Source organism: Equus przewalskii, chromosome 14, assembly GCF_037783145.1.
Source record: "Equus przewalskii isolate Varuska chromosome 14, EquPr2, whole genome shotgun sequence".
Classification (NCBI taxonomy): Eukaryota; Metazoa; Chordata; class Mammalia; order Perissodactyla; family Equidae; genus Equus; species Equus przewalskii.
In genome coordinates, this window is record NC_091844.1 from 38,140,810 (window position 1) to 38,160,253 (window position 19,444).

The window sequence follows — 19,444 nt, forward strand, 5'->3', positions numbered from 1 at the left end:
TGTTTTGGCTATTCTAGATCCCTTGAATTTCCATATACATTTTAGAACTGGCTTATCAATAATTACAAAAAAGTAGACCAAAATTTTGATTGGGATAACACTGAGTCTAGAGATCAATTTGAATGCACAGCCATAGTATTTCTCTCCATTGATTTCTCTCTTTAATTCCTCTCAGCAAATTTTGTTGCTTTTAGTGTACCAGTATTGCACATCTTTGTTCAAATTCATCCTTGAGGGAGTTTTTTTGGACGATTTTGTATACGGTATTTTTTTGTGTATGTGTGAAGAAGACTGGCCCTGAGTTAACATCTGTTGCCAGTCTTCCTCTTTTTGCTTGAGGAAGATTGGCCCTGAGCAAACATTTGTGCCAACTTTCCTCTATTTTGTATGTGGGATGCTGTTACAGTGTGGCTTGACAAGCAGTGTGTAGGTCTGTGCCCAGGATCCAAAACCACGAACCCTGGACTGCTGAAGCAGAGTGTGCAAACTTAACCACTAGGCCACCAGGCCAGAACCCTGTATATGTTATTTTAAATTTCCCTATTTCTGATTGTTCATTGTTACTACAGAGAAACATAATTGAATTTGTAAACTGACCTTGTATCCTATAATCTTGCTAAATTCATTTTTTAGTTCCAGTAGCCTGGAGATTCCTTATGATTTTCTACATAAACAACTATGTCATCCATGAAAAAAGTAGTAGGCAAGTATTTTATATATATTAATACATTTGCCATTTCCTGTTTTCTTCATTGCTTTGTGTAGATCCAAATTTCTAAGTAGTGTCATTTTCCTCCTGCCTGAGGACTTTTTTTAAACATTTTTTGCAAAGCCAAGTCTGACAGTGATGAATTTTCTAGCTTTGGATGTCTGGAAATGTCCATTATTTTATTTTATTTATTTATTTTTTTTTTGCTGGGAATAGAAATTTGTATTGATAGGGGTTCTTCTTTTCTTCCTTTCATTAAGAAGATCATCCCACTGACTTGGAATTGTTTTTGTTGAGAAGGTTTTCTGTGACTTTCTTCATGTTTCTTGTGCTTGGGGTTCATTCAGCTTCTTGAACCTATAGGTTTACAGATGTTTTTAATTTCTAAAACTTTGGGCCATTATTTCTTCAAATATTTTTTCTCCCCCTCATCCTCATTCCTGTCCTTTTGGAACTCCAATTACCCATATGTTAGCCCACTTGAAGTTGATCCTCTCTTTATTTTTTTTCTCTCATGTTTCAATCTGGAGACTTTCTATTGCTATGTCTTTAAGTTCACTAATATTCCCTTCTGCAGTATCTAACATGGGGTTAATCTCATTGAGTGTATTTTTCATGCCAGACTTTGTATTTTTCATCTCTACAATTTGAATTTGGGTTTATTTTTTATGTCTTCCATGCTCATGCTTTCTTCCACCTTCTTGAATATCTGAAGTATAACAGTTGTTTTACTACACTTGTCTATTAATTCTATCATCTGTGCCATTTCTGCACCTATATGTAACGACTGAGTTTCCTCCTCATTATGGGTCAAGATTTTCCTGCTTCTTTACATGCCTGATAAATTTGATTGGCTGTCAGACATTGTGAATTTTATGTTTTGGGTGCTGGAGTTTTTGGTATTCTAATATTTTTGGGCTTTGTGTGGGGTGCAATTAAGTAACCCGGAATCATTTAGATTCTTTTGATCCTTGCTTCTAAGCTTCATTAGGCAGGCCCAGAACAGCCTTTAATCTAAGGCTAATCTGGCCCTACTAATGAGACAATACCCTTCTGAGGACTCAGGTTGATGTCCCATATGTTAGGAAGTCTTTCCTCACTGGCTGGTGGAAACACAAACTCTTCTTGGTTCTGGGTGAACTCCAGGGACTGTTCTGATTCTTTGTCTTCAGTAATTTCCTCATATGCATGCTCTGATCAATATTCAGCTAAAGACTCAAGAGGAACTTCTACAGATTTCTGAAACTCTCGCTATGAGTAGTTCTCTCTCCTCTCTGGTACTCGGTCCACAAATTCTAGCCACCTCAGTACCCCTCAAGTCCAAACCGTCTCCTCAATTCAAGGAGATTACTAGGGTGTCTGGGTTTTCTCTCCCTGAACTGCAGTTCAAAAGTCTCTCCCACAAATAAAATTTGAACAACTGTAGAGCTCACCTTCTTTGTCTCTGTTCTCTCAAGGATCCCTGTCCTGTGCTATTTGTGTCAAATGTCTGAAAACCATTGTTTTATATATTTTATTCAGTTTTTTAGTTGTTTAAAACAAAAAGCTATATCCAGTCTGTGTTACTCCATCACAGCTTGAAGTGGGAGTTTTGTTGCTCCTTTTCTTTTTTTGTTTGTTTTGCTGGGGAATATTTGCCCTTAGCTAACATCTGTGCCAATCTTCTTCTATCTTTTAGTCTGTAGGCCGCCAGAACAGCATGGTCACTAACACAGTGGTGTAGGTCTGTACCTGGGAACTTGGGCCACCGAAATGCAGTATGCTGAACTTAATCACTAGGCCACTGGGGCTGACCCTGTTGCTGCTTTTTAAACACACTGAGGGCTACTATCTGCAGCCACACAGGTTGTGGATTGTACAACTCCAGAATACAACATGAATATGCCCTGCTCCTATCCCCAATCTAGATTTGAATAAAATGGTAGCCCTCATCATACTATTTATATTGAGCTTGTGCTCAATAAACCTCTTATCTGGATAAGAATAACAACTCAAATGATATAATTCCCAACTTATAAATTATGATCTTGTTGTTTGGCATATGAACAAATCCTCTCATCAAATCAATATCATAAGTGATTACTTGGTTCCCGTAACAGACCCACAACATAATTGAAGTTTAATGCCTACAGTAATCAACTATAACATGGTTCTTGTGGGAAGACACAATTGGAATTCCAACTAGAGATTCCAAGAACACACTTTCCTCATTTGTTAGTTTAGGGTACACACACACCCATATGGAAGAGGGTGGAGAATAAGGGTCAAGATTATAAAAATTCAGATGGGGGACGAGATAGATACAAACTTGTAAACTGTATATTATCATAGGGACAGACCTCTTTTTATCCATCTAAAGGTTATATTACAGAAGGATACCTTCAGTTAATATAGAGATTGATCTATGATGATGGCAAAACGAAATATACTTACTCATCCAACTCTTCTTCCGTTTTAGAACTATCAGCATAGAGGTACTTGCTCATGTCCACAGGTCTTATATTTTTTCTTTTTGTAGACTGGGGAGGAGAATCCTTTATAGTTACAAAGGTTTCTGGCTCATCGAATGGGTTCAAATACTGTGGCGTCTGTACCTCTTTAAAGGGATGATAGCTGTTATTATAAAAAGATTCTTCCGGTTTTTTAGGTATAGTTGTTTCAGTAATTGGTTCTATAAAACAACAGCAAAAGATGAATGAAATCAAATTAATGTTATCTAATACTTTCCTATATTTTTAGTGTTTTCAAAAATAATCTTAAATTAATAAACTCTATGGGGCTGAAAGAATGCAAAGCAATAATCTGTTTTAGAAGGGTTAATTCAGAAGATGTGATATGTAAGACTTTTATCTACTTTTTCAGGAATGATGCTGCCCCAAATGGTATCTTTGGAATGCCCTTGGAGTCTCTAACAATATTAGCATTATGGTATGTTAATCTTGGAGATTTTAACCTTCTTAGAGGTACAGTATTCCATTATTGCTTATTTTATTTCACTATACTAACTTGCCATCCAAAACTGATACATAATAAATTTCTGTTTTTAAAATAATGCAGAATGGACTAAATTTTGAAATGGTCTTTGGCAGTTATATAAGCAGAGACCACTTAGGGATCTGAAAATTCATTCCAGACTGTATCAAAAATACACCCACAAAATAAGAAGAAAAAAATACACCCACACATCACTGAATTTGTTTTCACAAAGTCTTCAAAGACCAGCTGTCTGTACACCAAAAGATCTTAAATCTTTAGAGCTTTTAACGATGTTTGATTTTTCTCAACATAATTTGGACCCAATCAATACTCTATTTAATAATGCAAAGAAATATAAGAATTCTCAAGTCGAAAGCACTACATTAAAATCATTCTGATAAGCTGATAGACAGGTTACACCAAATTCTTCTAAATTTTATTATTTCATTTCAATTTGAAAGCAAAGCTACTCTTAAAAAAATAAAACCCTGACAAAAAGCACTACAATAGTATCATGTCCTCCAACAATACTCACGAAATTCTTAGTACTAGCCTTTTTCTTCTTTTTATGTTTATTAATATTTTAAAACAAAACTAGAATTTATAATAAAACTGTCCAAAATTTGATCATGGATTTTGCTGATAAAAATAAATATTTTCCCAAAATGGAGAAAAGTGTCAGAAAGCCAACAATGAGAGTATAGTTTAAAAGTAATTTTAATTATGCCATGCAACTCTGACAAAATATTCTCTGAGAAGAAAGCAAAAAACTGATTATTGAAATTCTCAAGAAAAATAACTGTTTCATAAGTGACATTTCACACAATTTAATCTGATCAATATAAAAATCTTATGATTGACATATATTTATGACTTCTATATTTTAAAGTCAAACTACTTTTACTTATACTTTAGAAATTAGACCAGAAAACTTATCTTGTCTTTATATTAAAAATAGAAAAAGAAAAAAACTCTGAATTGAAGTTCTGTACACCATGGTGAAGCAATTATAAAGTGTGAAAGAATTCATAAAATCATAATAAATCAATACTGAAATGAATTTAAACACCGTCTATGTTAGAGAAGAGGCTCAGTAACTACGTATCTTTCGTAACACCTAACACTACTAGAATCTTTACAATAATGTAAATGAAGCATTTTCTTTTCTCTGTAGGGGAAGAGAGACTGCAAAGTTTTTGCCTACTCAATCTTTTATTAACAAATATCAAGTCTCAAATACTTAAGAAACTTACAAAACTGGTCAATGGAAATCAGATTTTTATTTTTACTTTCTGGAAAAGGATTGCAAAAATTGATCCAAGCAAATTCACCAGTTACAAAAGCAAAAGCAAGAAAGTATTCAAACTATACAGCAAGATTTGAAGATGACAGAACTCGTAACAAAGGAGGGTTTAAAATAAGATTATTTCATATAAAAGCTAACAAATACATTTAATAAACTTCTAAAAGGGTCACTGAAGCACAGACTGTCATGAATCTAAGAGAAGAATTGAGGCTGTAAAAGCAAAAAGAGGAACCATCTAAATAACCACAACCTAGTTTTTTCTTCCCCAAATACTTCTGTTACTTGAGTATGCAAGTTTTTAATCCACAAAAACTAATAAATTATTTCTAGAAAATAAGTATTCTTCTAACAGAAAATACTTATTCTAAAGACTCAAAGAGATGTATATTTAAAAAGAATACTGGTTGCTACATTTTTTTCTTAGCTCTTCAGGCATGATCAGAGATTCTGAATCAGGTTGGCTAAACTCTCTTTCTATTGAGAAATACAATACCATGTGTAATCTGCTACTCCTTTCTATACCTCAGAAAGCAGACCAACATATATTTACAGAAATTACTTCTTTGATTTTGAAAACTGAAATGAAATTGAAAATGAAATGGATTTCTCAAAATATTCTGGTAATATTTTTTAAACTCAACATACTCAGATGTATGTAGTATGCAATTGAGGAAACACTGTGTGGTTAAAAGGAGACACTTGATTAGGAATCTTGGCTCCAACTCCACTTCATTTATCGAAAGTTCTTGTTCAAGTCACTTAACTCCTGTAGGCCTCAGTTCCCTAATCTATGCAAAGAGCAGTTGAACTAGATTACTTCTAAGGTTTACTGTAACTGTTGAGATTTAACATACGTTCTTAATATACATAGCTCACAAACAAAATAAAATCTCACTAATTTAAACTTAGTAATTTAGAATCTGGTAATAAAGGAGAAAGTAAAGGAAGAGAAGGAGAAAATGGATTACAAAATGAGATTGCTCTAACAGAGTGGATCCTGAAGTTGAAACCTCATTTTCACCATGACAGCCAGTAGCAAAATTTTTTAAAGATCGTGAAGATTTCATAAGAGCAGTCTAACAGATGTAAACAGTAGTCAATCATTTTTGCTTTTACTTTGAGCAGAGTTTAATTAAAGAGAGGTCTCACTTCTTCAATAGCTCTTACCTAGGCTTTAAGAAATCAAAATACTTGATAAGAAAAATGACTCAGAAAAAAAAAATCCCTGGTTTTATTCCTTACAAGTATGTTTTATATATGATGGCAGTGATTCTCAATCTTCTTTCTGCTCCATGCTATTCACATGCACAACTGACTGCAATTCTCACCAGAGACATGGAGTAGGAGGTGGAGGGGTTCATTACTCTCTCTGAGGGTGAGGACACAGGAGCCATACAGAGGGAGGAGCTATACAGAGGGAGAAGCCACTCCCATTACCTCAATATCCATATGTCCCACAACCTGACCTTACTTGGTAGGCCAAACTAATGAGATTTTAGTGCATGCAAGCTAGGTAAAATACTGTTTTCTCCAACATTAGAGCTTTACTATCTATTTGACCAAACTAACAGAGAATTAAAAAATAAGCCCCATGTAAATATCTATGTACGGCTTTCTTTTTTTCTTTAAAAATAATTCAATGGAAGCTACCCAGACTTGCTGATCAACTGCAAGTGGTATTGAACACAATAATATTATCGTTATAAACAAAAATTACTTAGAGTCTTTTAAAACAATCTCTTCCTGCCTTCACAGTTCAAGAGAACTTGACTATATAAAGACTTTTAAAAGCACAGAAAAAAACTTGTTACCTTCTGAGTCAGGATCTCCAAATGGATTTAATTCTGCTACATCAGTTTCACCAAATGGATTTAAATTCACAGTGGCCAAGTCCTTTTCTGCTTCATCCAAAAAGTTAAGCTTGTTGATAAGCTCTGAAAATAAACATATGTGTTAAGTTCACTATGGTTATAGTTAAACATACTTACTGATCATTCAAGAAATATTTCAAATTGTAAAAAGTCACACTAATAATACCTGCAAATAATAAGATAAAGCATTTTAACAATGGCAGAATGCCATTCAAGTATTTTGTAGCATACCAACATTTTCAAATAACAAATGCGTATTTCAAACAAACAAATGTATACTAATCCAAAAATTAAATCAGATACAGAACTAGAGAAACTTTCATCTAAATCTAGTATATTCCAATAAAAAAGCGGTGACATGGATTTTTAGGGAAAAAACCCTTCACTCCTAAATATGAGTTATTCAAATGGGTTTAATCTAAGCAAATATTTTAAAAACAATGTAATTACAATACATGAGCTACCTGAAGACTGTCATGTTATATGACCAATTATTATAAGATGTTTTAAAATCACTGCCTATCAAGGATCCTGATACAAGGTTTTGCTAAAGATGCTAAGTTCTGCTATGTTGGTGCTTGTTGGTGTACTACAAATTACCAAACAAAACATTCAAGGAAAAGCACAAAGACAAAACTGACAGCTAAGTACAGACAGAAGTCAAGAGGTAGCAGGTCATAGTAAATACAGGCAATCAGAAGCAGAAAGAAAGGAAGAAAGCTCTTAGACCTTCAGAGGAACTGGCTGATTTAGCTGAAGGCATATTTGCTTGCTTTATGCAGTCATCTTGATCTTCATCTAAGCTGCTCAGAGCATTCAATTGGTTTACAATTTCTGTAAACAGAAGCCAGTCGAGACAAATGTAAGGTAAGGTCATTTAATTAAAGAGCTGTAGAAGCATGCTGTTACTTAAAAAGACAAAGAGGGGATGTTTGGTTAATCAAGAGAATACATTCAGAGGACATTATTTTCATGAACTATAACAGACGTAATTTAACTGAAAGTTATGCTTACTCATATTTTAAAATAGAAAACATTTTATTGTGAAAATGTATTAGTAATATAACAACTATGTTAATAAACAGAAAACAAAGATAATAACCCAAAAGGTTGACATGGCTTTCAGTAACCACATTTTGCATTCATAAAATAGTGCTTTAAATGTATATGTTAAAAATTCAATTAAAAATATTCTCTGATATCACACAATATATGTACTATTTTTTAAATAATATTCTAAATTTAAACTAACAGTTTTAAGAACATATCTACATGAATCATGAATATAATAAGCACTTGTTCACCTTCTAGAACTTTAAAAGTCAGCACAATATAAGAAAAGCAGGCAATAGCTACTATTTTCTACTCCTGTTTTCTAAGCAATTAGTTCTTTGCAGGCAACTCTTGAGTAGTTTTGCTTTAGGAAATCTTATAATTTAGCCAATAAGAACAGGAACAAAAAAGGCAAAGATAGAAAAATCTTAAAATAAGAATTCATTTTGTGCAAAATTGGATTTTTTACATGAGTCATATATATTTTGCACAACTCTGAATATGTGAAATTCTGATTCATTGGGTGAAAATTAGCTTGGAAAAAAATAATAAGAGCCTACTAAAGTATTCTAGCTAATCCTTGCTGTTTCCAAAGTTAAAACCTGGGAATAGCTTAGGTATTAGGACAAACCAAACAGATCCATATCATAAGTGGGAAACAAAATGGTTAGAAATAGAAAATAGTTGTAAATTCGGCATTAACAATGCTGTTCTTTAACACTGTAAATCTAAGTACACATTCTAAATTTTATTTGAACCAAATCATAGAATACACACTTGTAATAAGGTTACTTTTGTCCTTTCATTCGTTGTTGAACAAATATTTATTTACCACCTTGCGCCAAGTACTATGCTTGGGACACCAGGGTGAAAAAAACAGACAAGGTACTGTCCTTGTGAAATTTATCTTCTATAAAGACAGAAATTAATATTGAAACGACAATAACTGACTGTTAGAATATTAGGCGGTCAGAAATACGTGTTATTTTATAGATGTTTGAACTAAATACATATGAAAAGTTGATAAACGTATTCATTTCCCTTGTCCAAATGAGAAAATATATTTTGCATAAGTAAAATTGCTTGAGATAGTCAAAGTAAACCATAGAAAATAAGGAGTAATCACAATTAATACCAACTTAACTCTTCATCTGAATTTGAATAAGAGCTGAACAGTCAGCCTTAATAAAGTGTCTTCTTTCGTTTTATTCTGCCAATAGTTTTTTTTTTTTTCCTTTTTCTTCTCCCCAAAACCTCCCTAGTAGATAGTTGCATACTCTAGTTGTGAGTGCCTTTGGTTGTGCTATGTGGGATGCCATCTCAGCACGGCCTGATGAGTGGTGCCATGTCTGTGCCCAGGATCCGAACCAGCAAAACCCTGGGCCACCAAAGCAGAACGCACGAACTTAACCACTCAGCCACGGGGCCAGCCCCTCTGCCAATAGTTTTAAATCCCAGTCTGACTCAAACTAACCTAGCAAATTCTTCAGTAGGTAGAATTCATTCATAAGTTAGATCCTTTACCTCTTACTACTAGCCAATGCCACTGTAATTTTTAGGCAAATGTAACAAAATGGATGGAGGATCAGTGTTAAGTGATTACCAGCACATAACTGATTTTTTCCAGTCACTACTAGTTATGTACTTTTAAAAATTTTCAAAGGGTTTATTTTTAACTTTGGAAATATGAAAAAAAATATTAACAACAGAAGATAACCTTAAGCAGTGGGAAGAGCTTTGCATATGTTATCAGAGTTAATTCTCATAAATATTCTGAGATATTATTACTAATATCCATACTTTCTCATGTATATTAGTATCATTTATTTGCACTATATTCCCAGATATGCAATTATTAGGTTAAAACATTTTAAAATAATGCTCAAAGATTTGTAGCTTTTGTTACACATTTTAATTATTTTATATTCTTAAATGTAATCGCAATGAAAGTAGAAACCATTTATTTAAACATCTTATATAATGAACACTGTAGGAAATACTGAAGAAATATTAGACTTGGTCCTGACCTTCAAAACATTAATATTGTTCCATCGAGTTTTAGGTATACGATGTGGGCATTTATTTAAAAACTATCAAGATGACTCTAATACATGACTAAATTATTTGTACTGTAATTTTTCAGAATGTTTAGAATATTTCCTCCCTGTCATCATGGTTTTGGTGATATCTAAAACCACTGATGACCATTTCCTCATTAATTAGCTCAAAATAATTTCTTCTTTCCATTCTTTTCACTGATGACAAGCTGTCCTTCCTATCCGAGTTTCCTACCTACCCATAGCTTAAACGAATCCTTACTTAACTCCTAGAACTTCTGCTTTTAGAACTTTCATTCATATTAACAAAGTTAAAAGGTAATTTTGATTATCTAGAACAATGCTCCCTTTATTTGGTATGCAAATAAATGTTAATCCAAACCATGAAAAGAAGCAATCTCCAAAGAAATATCATTTACCTATTTAATAAACATTTACCAAGTACCTATTAAACGCCTAGGATAGTACTTGCCCTCATGGCTTTATATTTTTGTGGGACAGATAGACAAGTAAATCAACAGACAGTGTATGATAAATATGGTAGACGTTATGATTGAGATATACGCATTGTAGACTTTGTGAAACTGGAAGTGAGGCTTATAGCTCAGTCTGAGGTCAAGAAGCCCTCTTGGACTTTTCAAATTTAAGCTAAAACGAGACAAATGGACATCATTATTATTACTAAAATAAAAGAGAAAATGGAGGGCATTCCACAAGGAGGAAAAGGAGGAAAATGAGCACATGACACACTAGAGGAACTGCAAGTTGTCTGGGCTTTAAGATGTCAGGGGTGAGGAATGGAATGAGACGAGGTTGGCAAATGTGCTATCCTGAAGGTTACTGTAACCAAACTAAAGAACGCGAACTTTGTTCTGAGTGCTGTCGGAATCCACTGAGAGATAAATGTATATTTTAGAAACATGATTTCTGGAGCAAGATGGTGGCAGTTTGAAAAAAACAGGATAGGAAGCAAAAGATGAGTAGTTTAGTATCATCTCTCCATGAGGGGAGGCACTCCATAAGTGTTTGCTAATTAAAGAAGAAATTAAGAAGAGATGGTTAATTTAACATGGGGCATGGGGAAGGAACCTACGATAAGTGCCAGGTTTCGGTCCTGGGTGACCATGTGGATGGTAGTGGTAGCAGTGCACGGGGGCCTCTTCAGTCTAGGCATAGCGAGCTATGGGTTGCTGTAAAACTTCTCATGGAAATAATTCAATTGGCAGTTGCCTATGTGGGTGTGGAGCTTAAAATACATAATTTTGTTAAGTATTTCTCCTTTGAAAAAAGTACTTTTCTTTTTCTTCCAAATTTCCTACAGTCAATGTGTTTTACATTTATAATCAGAAAAAAAGTTAAAAATTTAAAGGAAGATTTACAACAAAAATTTATTCCCGGAGTTTTTTTTAAGTGGGAAGCTTTCCCAGGAGTATACTACCCTGATCAAAAAAATTCCCTGCCCCAATATATTTATATAAAACTTTATTACTTATGAAAATCTTGTTTCACCAAAAATTTACACATTTGGAAAATGCTAATAATGCTACGTAATAGCACAAATTTCTACCCCAGTGCTACTCAAATTGAGCAATAAATCTGTAGTGTAGTACATTTAGTCATAGTAAGAGTGTGTCAATCTAGACTTGCTTCACATTGTGAGAATAAGAAGGAAAACTAAATTAGGGGCAGGCAATTGAAGCAAAGGGACAAGTAATTTGAGACTCTCCTTTACTGTTAGGAAGGTAAAAGAAGATAGAAATTGACCACCAGAGATTATCACATTGAACAAAAAAAGGGGGGTTGGGGCAGTGGGATGAAGAGTAGGTGGTTTTTTTCCTTTTAAGAAAGTCTGTAGTTGAGTTAAAAGAAAAAAAAATAAACTGCCTAGAGCTAGAACATACCTGCAAATCTTACAGGATGCTCATTCTTCTCTCCAAAGTATAACAAGACTCAGCACAGTTATATCTCATTCTAAGATAGTCTAAGATAGTAACATTTCAACTTCCTGGCAGAGATCAAGGTCCAAAAGATGTTACTTTTCTCACAGGCTTGAGTCCGTAAATATTTGATTTATGGATACAAGTAACGGGTTTAATAATGCGATTTTCAATGCCACAGTAGATCATAATGGGGAAGGAGGAGCTGCCTCAGCCAGAAAAGTAAACATCCAGTAGTCTGTCTCCCTAGATCTTCAATTTCTCCTTCTTAATTAACTAATAAGCCTTAATGGCATATTAATATGATTAAGTTGCTCCCAAATATTTTAAAAGGCTCTCAACCATTAGCTCATTCTAGTTTGGCCAGTCTCTCTTAATCTTTATAAGAAAACATTCTAGAAACATAGTAGTCTAGAATTTCTCACTACCACTTATTCTTCATCTCACTGAAATCTGCTTTTATCCCCACCTTTATCCATCCCCTTACTGAAATGGCTCTCACTGAGGTCACCAGGGTATATTCTAATTGGCAAATACACTAAATACCTTTTAGCTCTTACCATTTTTGACTTCTGTATGAATAAACATAATTAACCATTTCCTCCTTCAAGTTCCTTCTGCCCCTTCCAAGACATTAGTATCTCCTGGGTCTCCTACTCTTTGATAACTCTGTCTTGGTCTCCTTTAATGATAAATATTCTTCCTCATGCCTCTTAAACATTATTATTCTCTAAGACCCCATGATAGGTCCCATTCTTTTTTTCGCCCTAAATCTGCTCTTCCTGGAAGAATTCATCTACTCTCTTGGCTTAAATTAACATATAAATGCAGATAATTTTCAGATATGTAGTGTGTATTAGGCTTGATTTTCCAACTGCCTAGTGGGAATTTATACCCTAATGACCCTAGACATTCCCCTTATATACTTAACATACAAAAAAAGTGGAATTAAATAGCTGTCCATCTATGTCATGTTCATCTTTTAACACCTAGCAGTTTTTAGCTCACCTAGTACCTAACGTATGCTATAAATGAATGAGTGAATGAACTGAATGAAAGTCATAATACTTGGCATCATGTTTACAAAGGCAGAAAGACATATAACAAACATTATTTTTAAATTATAGAAATAGTATGTTTTTTTCTGTGTCTATGTTAGTCTACGTATCTATGCATGTATGTATCTAACTATAATGTTTCATTTATCTCTAGAAATGTTATACTTTAAGCCACCGCCCAAAATTTGGCAGCTTAAAACAACAAATAATTATCTCTCACAGTTCTCTAGGTTGACTGGACTCAGCTGGGTGGTTCACTGCATTTAGATGGTGGCTGGGGCTAAAGTCATCAGAAAGCTTGAACTGAGGTGGACATCAAAATGGCTTAGTTGGTTTTTTTTGGCTGGGAAAGATTCACTCTGAGATAACACCTGTTGCCAATCTTCCTCTCTCTCTTTCTTTTCTTCTTCTCCCCAAAGCCCTAGTACACAGCTGTTTATTTTAGTTATGAGTCCTTCTAGTTCTATGTGAGTCACAGCCACAGCATGGCTACTGACAGAGGAATGGTATGGTTCTGTGCCCAGGAACCAAACCCGGGCCACTGAAACAGAGTGTGCCAAACTTTAACCACTAGGCCATCAGGGCTGGCTCCAAAATAGCTTCTTTACTTGCATTTGGTGTTTCAGCTCAGAAGGCTGGAACTGAGGGCTGGCCAGGCATCTCTCTCTCTCTCCAAGTGGCCTGTCCATATGGGTCCTCTCAGCACAGCAATCTCAGAGTAGCTGGACTTTTTACATGGCAGCTGGCTTCCTTCAGAGCACTCCTTTTAAGAGGCCCAGGTAGAAGCTACAATGCATTTTATATCTTAGCTTTAGAAGTTACAAAGTGTCACTTCCACTGCATTCTACTGGTTAAAAGTGAATTACAGCCCAGATGAGAGGGAGGAAACTACAAAAGGGTACGAATATTGGGAGGCATGGCTCACTGGAGAACAATCTTTGGAGATACCACACAGTAGATCAATAAATCAAAGTTAAAACCATCCCTTTTCTTGCTAATCTAACATATTTACTATAATTTTTACATGTTACCTTCGAGTATTTTACTTATGCACACACGAAAGTCACAAATCTTAAATTGTACACTTCAGTGAATTTTGACAAATGTAGACAACCACGTGATGCAAGATGCAGAACACTGCATCACCCCATGTTCTCTCATGCCTCTTTTCAGCCAATCCCCAAATCCACAGGCTATCACTATTCTCATGTGTTTCACATAGGATTAGTTTTGCCTCTTCAGACATCATATAAATGGAATCATACAGTATACACTCTTTCATATAAGTCTTCTTTTATTCATCGTAATGGTTTTGAGATATATCCATGCTGTTGAATATATCAACAGTTCATTTTTCTTGCTGAACAGTATCCCATTCATGAATATACTACGATTTAGCCATTCTCCTGTTGATGTATACCTGAGCACTTTCCAGTTTTGGTTTATTGTGAATACAAATGTTATAAACATTTTGGTAAAAATCTTTTTGCGGACATATGTTTTCACTTCTTTCAGATAAATATCAAGGAATGGACTGCTGGATCAGAGGATAAGTATATGCTGAGTGTTATAAGAAACTCCCTAAGTGACTGTACCATTATATATGCCACCAATAATGAATGAGAGTTCCAGTTGGTCCACATCCTTGCCAACATTTAGTATTGCCAGTCTTTAAAATTGCCATTCTAGGGGGCTGGCCCCGTGGCCGAGTGGTTAGGTTCCCGCACTCCGCTGCAGGCGGCCCAGTGTTTCGTTGGTTCGAATCCTGGGCTCGGACATGGCACTGCTCATCGGACCACGCTGGGGCGGCGTCCCACATGCCACAGCTAGAAGAACCCACAGCGAAGAATACACAACTATGTACCGGGGGGGGCTTTGGGGAGAAAAAGGAAAAAAAATAAAATCTTAAAAAAAAAATAAATAAATAAATAAAATAAAATTGCCATTCTAGTGGGTGTGGAGTTGTATCTCATTGTAATATTACTTTGCTTTTTCCTGATGACAAGTGAAACTGAGAACATTTTCATGTGCTTATTGGCCACTGATATGTCCTTCTTTGTGACCCACATGTTCAAATCCTTGCTCATTTTTTAAAAAATGGGTTATCTGTCTTTTTATTAGAGTTGTAGGACATTTTAAAAAATCTATTCTGGATACAAGACCTGTGTCAGATATATACTTTGTTAATATTTTCTTCTAGTTTGTGACTTGCCCAGACATTTTCTTAATGGTGTATTTTGACGAGCTATGTTTTTCATTTTTTTCTTTTTTTTTTTTTAAGATTTTTATTTTTCCTTTTTCTCCCAAAAGCCCCCTGGTACATAGTTGTATATTTTTAGTTGTGGGTCCTTCTAGTTGTGTCATGTGGGATGCTGCCTCAGCATGGCTTGATGAACAGTGCCATGTCGGTGCCCAGGATTTGAACCCACGAAACCCTGGGCCACCAAAGCAAAGCACACAAACAACCACTCAGCCATGGGGCTGGCCCCTATGTTTTTAATTTTGATGAAGTCTAATTTATCAAATTTTTCTCTCATGGTTATTACTTTTTATGTCTTGTGTAATATAAGAACCCTCTACCTACCCTCAGGTCACGAATATATTGTCCTTCCTTATTTTTCAGAAGCTTTATAGATTTAGCTTTTATCCTGAGGTCTATAACCTACCTTGAATTGATGTCTGTGTGTGCTGAGAGGTAGGAATAGAGGATCATTTTTTCCATACAGACATTTGGGTGTTTCAGCATCATTTGTTGAAAAGACTTTCCTTTCTTCACTGAATTATGCTGTACCTTTGTTGAAAATTAATTGATCAAATAAGTTTGGGTCTATTTCAGGAATCTGTTTTGTTCCACTGATCTGTCTGTCCTACGCCAATAACATACTATCTTGATTATTATAGCTTTATAGTAAATCTGGATATCAAGGAGTATAACAATTTTGTTCTTTTTCAATATTATTTTGTTTATTCAGGTCCTTCACATTTCCAAGTATATTTTAGAATCAGCTTTTCCATTTCTACTTTTTAAAAAAGTCTGCTAGGATTATGAAGGGCATTGAGTTGAATTTGTAAATTGACTTGTGGAGAACTGACATCTTAAAAATTCTGAGTATTCTACTCCGTGAAACACAGAATCTCTCCATTTATTAATGTCTTCTTCAATTACCTTTAGTAGTATATTATAGTTTTCAGTGTAGAGGTTTTTCCACATCTTTTGTTAAGTTTATTTCTAAGTAGTCTACGTTATTTTTAGCCTCTACTGTAAATGAAATTGTTATGCTAATTTTCCAAATGTTTGTTGTTCATATATAAACCAGAATTTTCTACATTGACTTTGTATCCTGTGTCCTTGCTAGGATCTCCAGTACAATGTTGAATAGAAGTGTGAGAACAAATAACCCTGCCTTCTTCCCAATCTTGGGAGGAAAGTGTTCAGTGTTTCGCCATTAAGTATGATGTTAGCTGTAGCTTTCCATCAATGCTCTTTATCAAAATGAAGAAATTCCCTTATATTAAAACTTTGCTGAGAAACTTGGTATTGAATTTTGCCAAATGCTCCTTTCTGTATCTATTGAGATGATTATATGGTTTTTCTCCTTTATTCTGTTAATCTGGTTAAACCAACCTTGCATTCCTAGGACAAACCCTCAGAGAATGCATATTGGTACTTAGAATATTAATTGTCTCCTGACTCCTCCCCTAAACAAATACTGGAGAGCTTCTAACTACTTCTTCAGAACTCTCATTTCCATCCTGGTCCCATCAGATGGGCTCTCAGTATCCACAGAATTATCCCAGAGTCTTGTGGTAGTTTCTAGAGAATGTCCCATTGTCATTAGTACAAACAAAGCAGCATTAGGGTTTAAGAGCAACAAAGAAAGTAGGCTGAATTTGTAATGTTCATCTTCTGCTACTTCTACTATTCTTTGAGTTGACACATTTGAGTTCTAAACACTGGGAAGAGATATTCTTGCTGTCCCCAGTTTCTCATCCTGGGATCTCTATCTCTTTAAAAAGGAAGTAGTTGTGGTGGCTTATAAATGTTTTAGCTCAAGGGATCAGACATGCCCCCACCTCTCTGCTTCTACCTTATTTCCCAACCTTAACACCTAAATAACAGATACAGATATTCCAGAAATTCTCATCCTTTACATATACCTCCAAAATAGATGGCCATTTTAATTTTTTTACTTTATAGAGTGCACAGCAATCCTATGATTTTGTTCATGAGTGCCTTAGGTACTGGAGGATAGATGCCCAGGTAAAAACCAGAAGCAAATTAATGAATGTATTCTCTGACCAGAGTCCCAAGTTTATTCTGAAGAACCTTCTAATCAAAGGAGGGAGATCTATTTCTCCCCAATTCATAGCACTAGCAAGTAGGACATTTAATCTCAGAGGGCTGAGTCATATCATAATCAACTCCAGCTCCTCAAATATGAACTGTTATCTCCTCTACTACCATCTGTGCTGTAAGATTATGTTCCCTGAAGATAGCCAATATGTCACTCTCTCTGCCTCCTCCCAAATTAACTTTACCAACTATAGGAAAAGGATTAACAAACATCACGCAACATTGCTTATGGTAAAAATGAATCTTGATTTATAAATTGCATCTGGACTCTGAATGGACAATATACCTGATGGAAGGCCACAGCTGGAGCTTCTCTGATTGTGGAGACTTTTGTAACAGAGCTTGTCCCTTACAGGTACCCTGGAAACTATACCTATCAAACTATTACAAAAGATATCAGCTCTTGTGCAGCATGAAGATTCTAAACCAAGGTAATCTCTGCTCCTAACTATATGGATCTTGTCTCCTTGTACCTAAGTTGTCATTTTGGGGTAAAAGTCAAAGAATAGCGCCTGGGCTGCTGTGAGGACTCCAGTGAAAAAGGAATGTTCTGTGATATTGTTGTTTTCTGTCCAATATCCTTCTAAGTGAATCTAATGCTAAGTTTGGCCTATTCAGGTCAAGTGAGTCTGAATGTCTGGTTAAGCTTAAGCAGAATCCTTGATGATCTTTGCAACAATTATTAGTATACCAGGGGCCTTTCAGGTGTCTTATAATGTCTGGTTTCCACAGCAATGCTTTGCTGTAAACTGCTTCAGTTAAACCTGATTTTCTGAGCTGTACTCAATAGGACTTTGTCATTTATACAGGAGTCTTTCTTTCTCCTTACTGTTGGTGTGTATTCAGAAATCCAACATGAGTCTCAAAGATGGTCATATTACCAAATACTGGTTAAAGCATTGCGAGGTTGCCATATAGATGGAGGCATGATTGTTTTGAAACCATATATAATTTGTAATACCAGCTGGAGTAAACTTTCCATTAAAAGACTTTGTCCAACTCCGAGGTCTACCACTCCCACTACATTTCAGTGATTTTTCCAAATGCAATTCAAAATTACCCTGCCCATTCACTGGTGCTGTACCTCTGCAGAATGCATCTACATACATGTAGCATCAGTAAAAGGTTCCCGCCTAAGAGCCAGTCCCAAAATACATTTCCAGTTAGCAGTGAATTCTGTCTCAGACAGAACAGAGTAGGGATTTTTGATCAGTCCAAGTACAGATATCATGAATTTTCTTTTACCTTCTAGCAAAGACTAATTTCAGAAGACATATTTTGTCAACTACTACTTATTTACGGAAATATTCCTTGAGAAATCACTGACTAAATGAATAGCCTCTAGGTGTCAATCTAAGATATACACAAAATAATTACAACAGCCTGTTTCTTTAAGAAGCTTGCAGCTTGTTGGGGAAATAATACAGCCATATAATTTTATTGATATAATATGACTGCAGTTTATGCACTTATAAAGATATAATTAATATAGACAAAATTTAAAATAATGATTCTTCCCTTTATAAAAACTGTGTCAACAATTTCAAAGCTGCCAGGAAGAGTGAATGTATGCTGTGTCTAAGTTACTGCCATTTTAGTTGGTAAATAAAAATACAGCCCATACTTTATTTGTACCATGTTTATAAAACAAATTCATTCTGTTTACTCTTAAGCTATTATTTTAACATTACTATTGTTAAATTTTAATATTTTTTATTATCTTAAAACTGCTTTACCCAAACATTTTTAGAGTGATAGTGCTGGTATTCTTGAAAGTTATTAACTTTGGAATGGAATTTATATGTGCTAAAAAATGCAACTAAGGAAGCCAAACAACTGCCATAACATGCTCTGATATTCATTTAAGTGACTATGCTCTGCAAATATAACAGAAAATGCTGAGCAAAAAGTGTAACATCAAAGCAAAAATGTTACAATGATTACAATGATTGTGGATTTATCAACTTAGATCATGCATTTAATCACCCACTGTCCCCACTACCTCTGCACCCTCAACACACATATTTTACATTCATCACTTTTGGAAAACTGGTCTTGAATTATTTAATGTTTGAACTATGTGTCTCCTCCAGATCACATTCCTTCCATAAATTGGGACCACC

The 19,444-nt window shown here is 34.9% G+C and overlaps 1 protein-coding gene across 45 annotated transcripts in view; it reads right to left on the minus strand.

Moving 5' to 3' along the window:
• Positions 1 to 19,444, minus strand: part of EHBP1 (EH domain binding protein 1) — a 479,572-nt gene that overhangs the window by 180,486 nt on the left and 279,642 nt on the right. For 28 of the 45 annotated variants that reach the window (XM_070572563.1, XM_070572581.1, XM_070572562.1 and 25 more), the window contains 2 exons: positions 6,803 to 6,925; positions 3,143 to 3,380 (listed from right to left, as the gene is read on the minus strand). In XM_070572563.1, the coding sequence (XP_070428664.1) occupies positions 3,143 to 3,380; positions 6,803 to 6,925 (361 nt within the window). Of the gene's footprint in view, positions 1 to 3,142; positions 3,381 to 6,802; positions 6,926 to 7,591; positions 7,697 to 19,444 lie in introns of all 45 variants that reach the window. The other 17 variants (XM_070572545.1, XM_070572547.1, XM_070572543.1 and 14 more) reach the window with 1 other exon arrangement.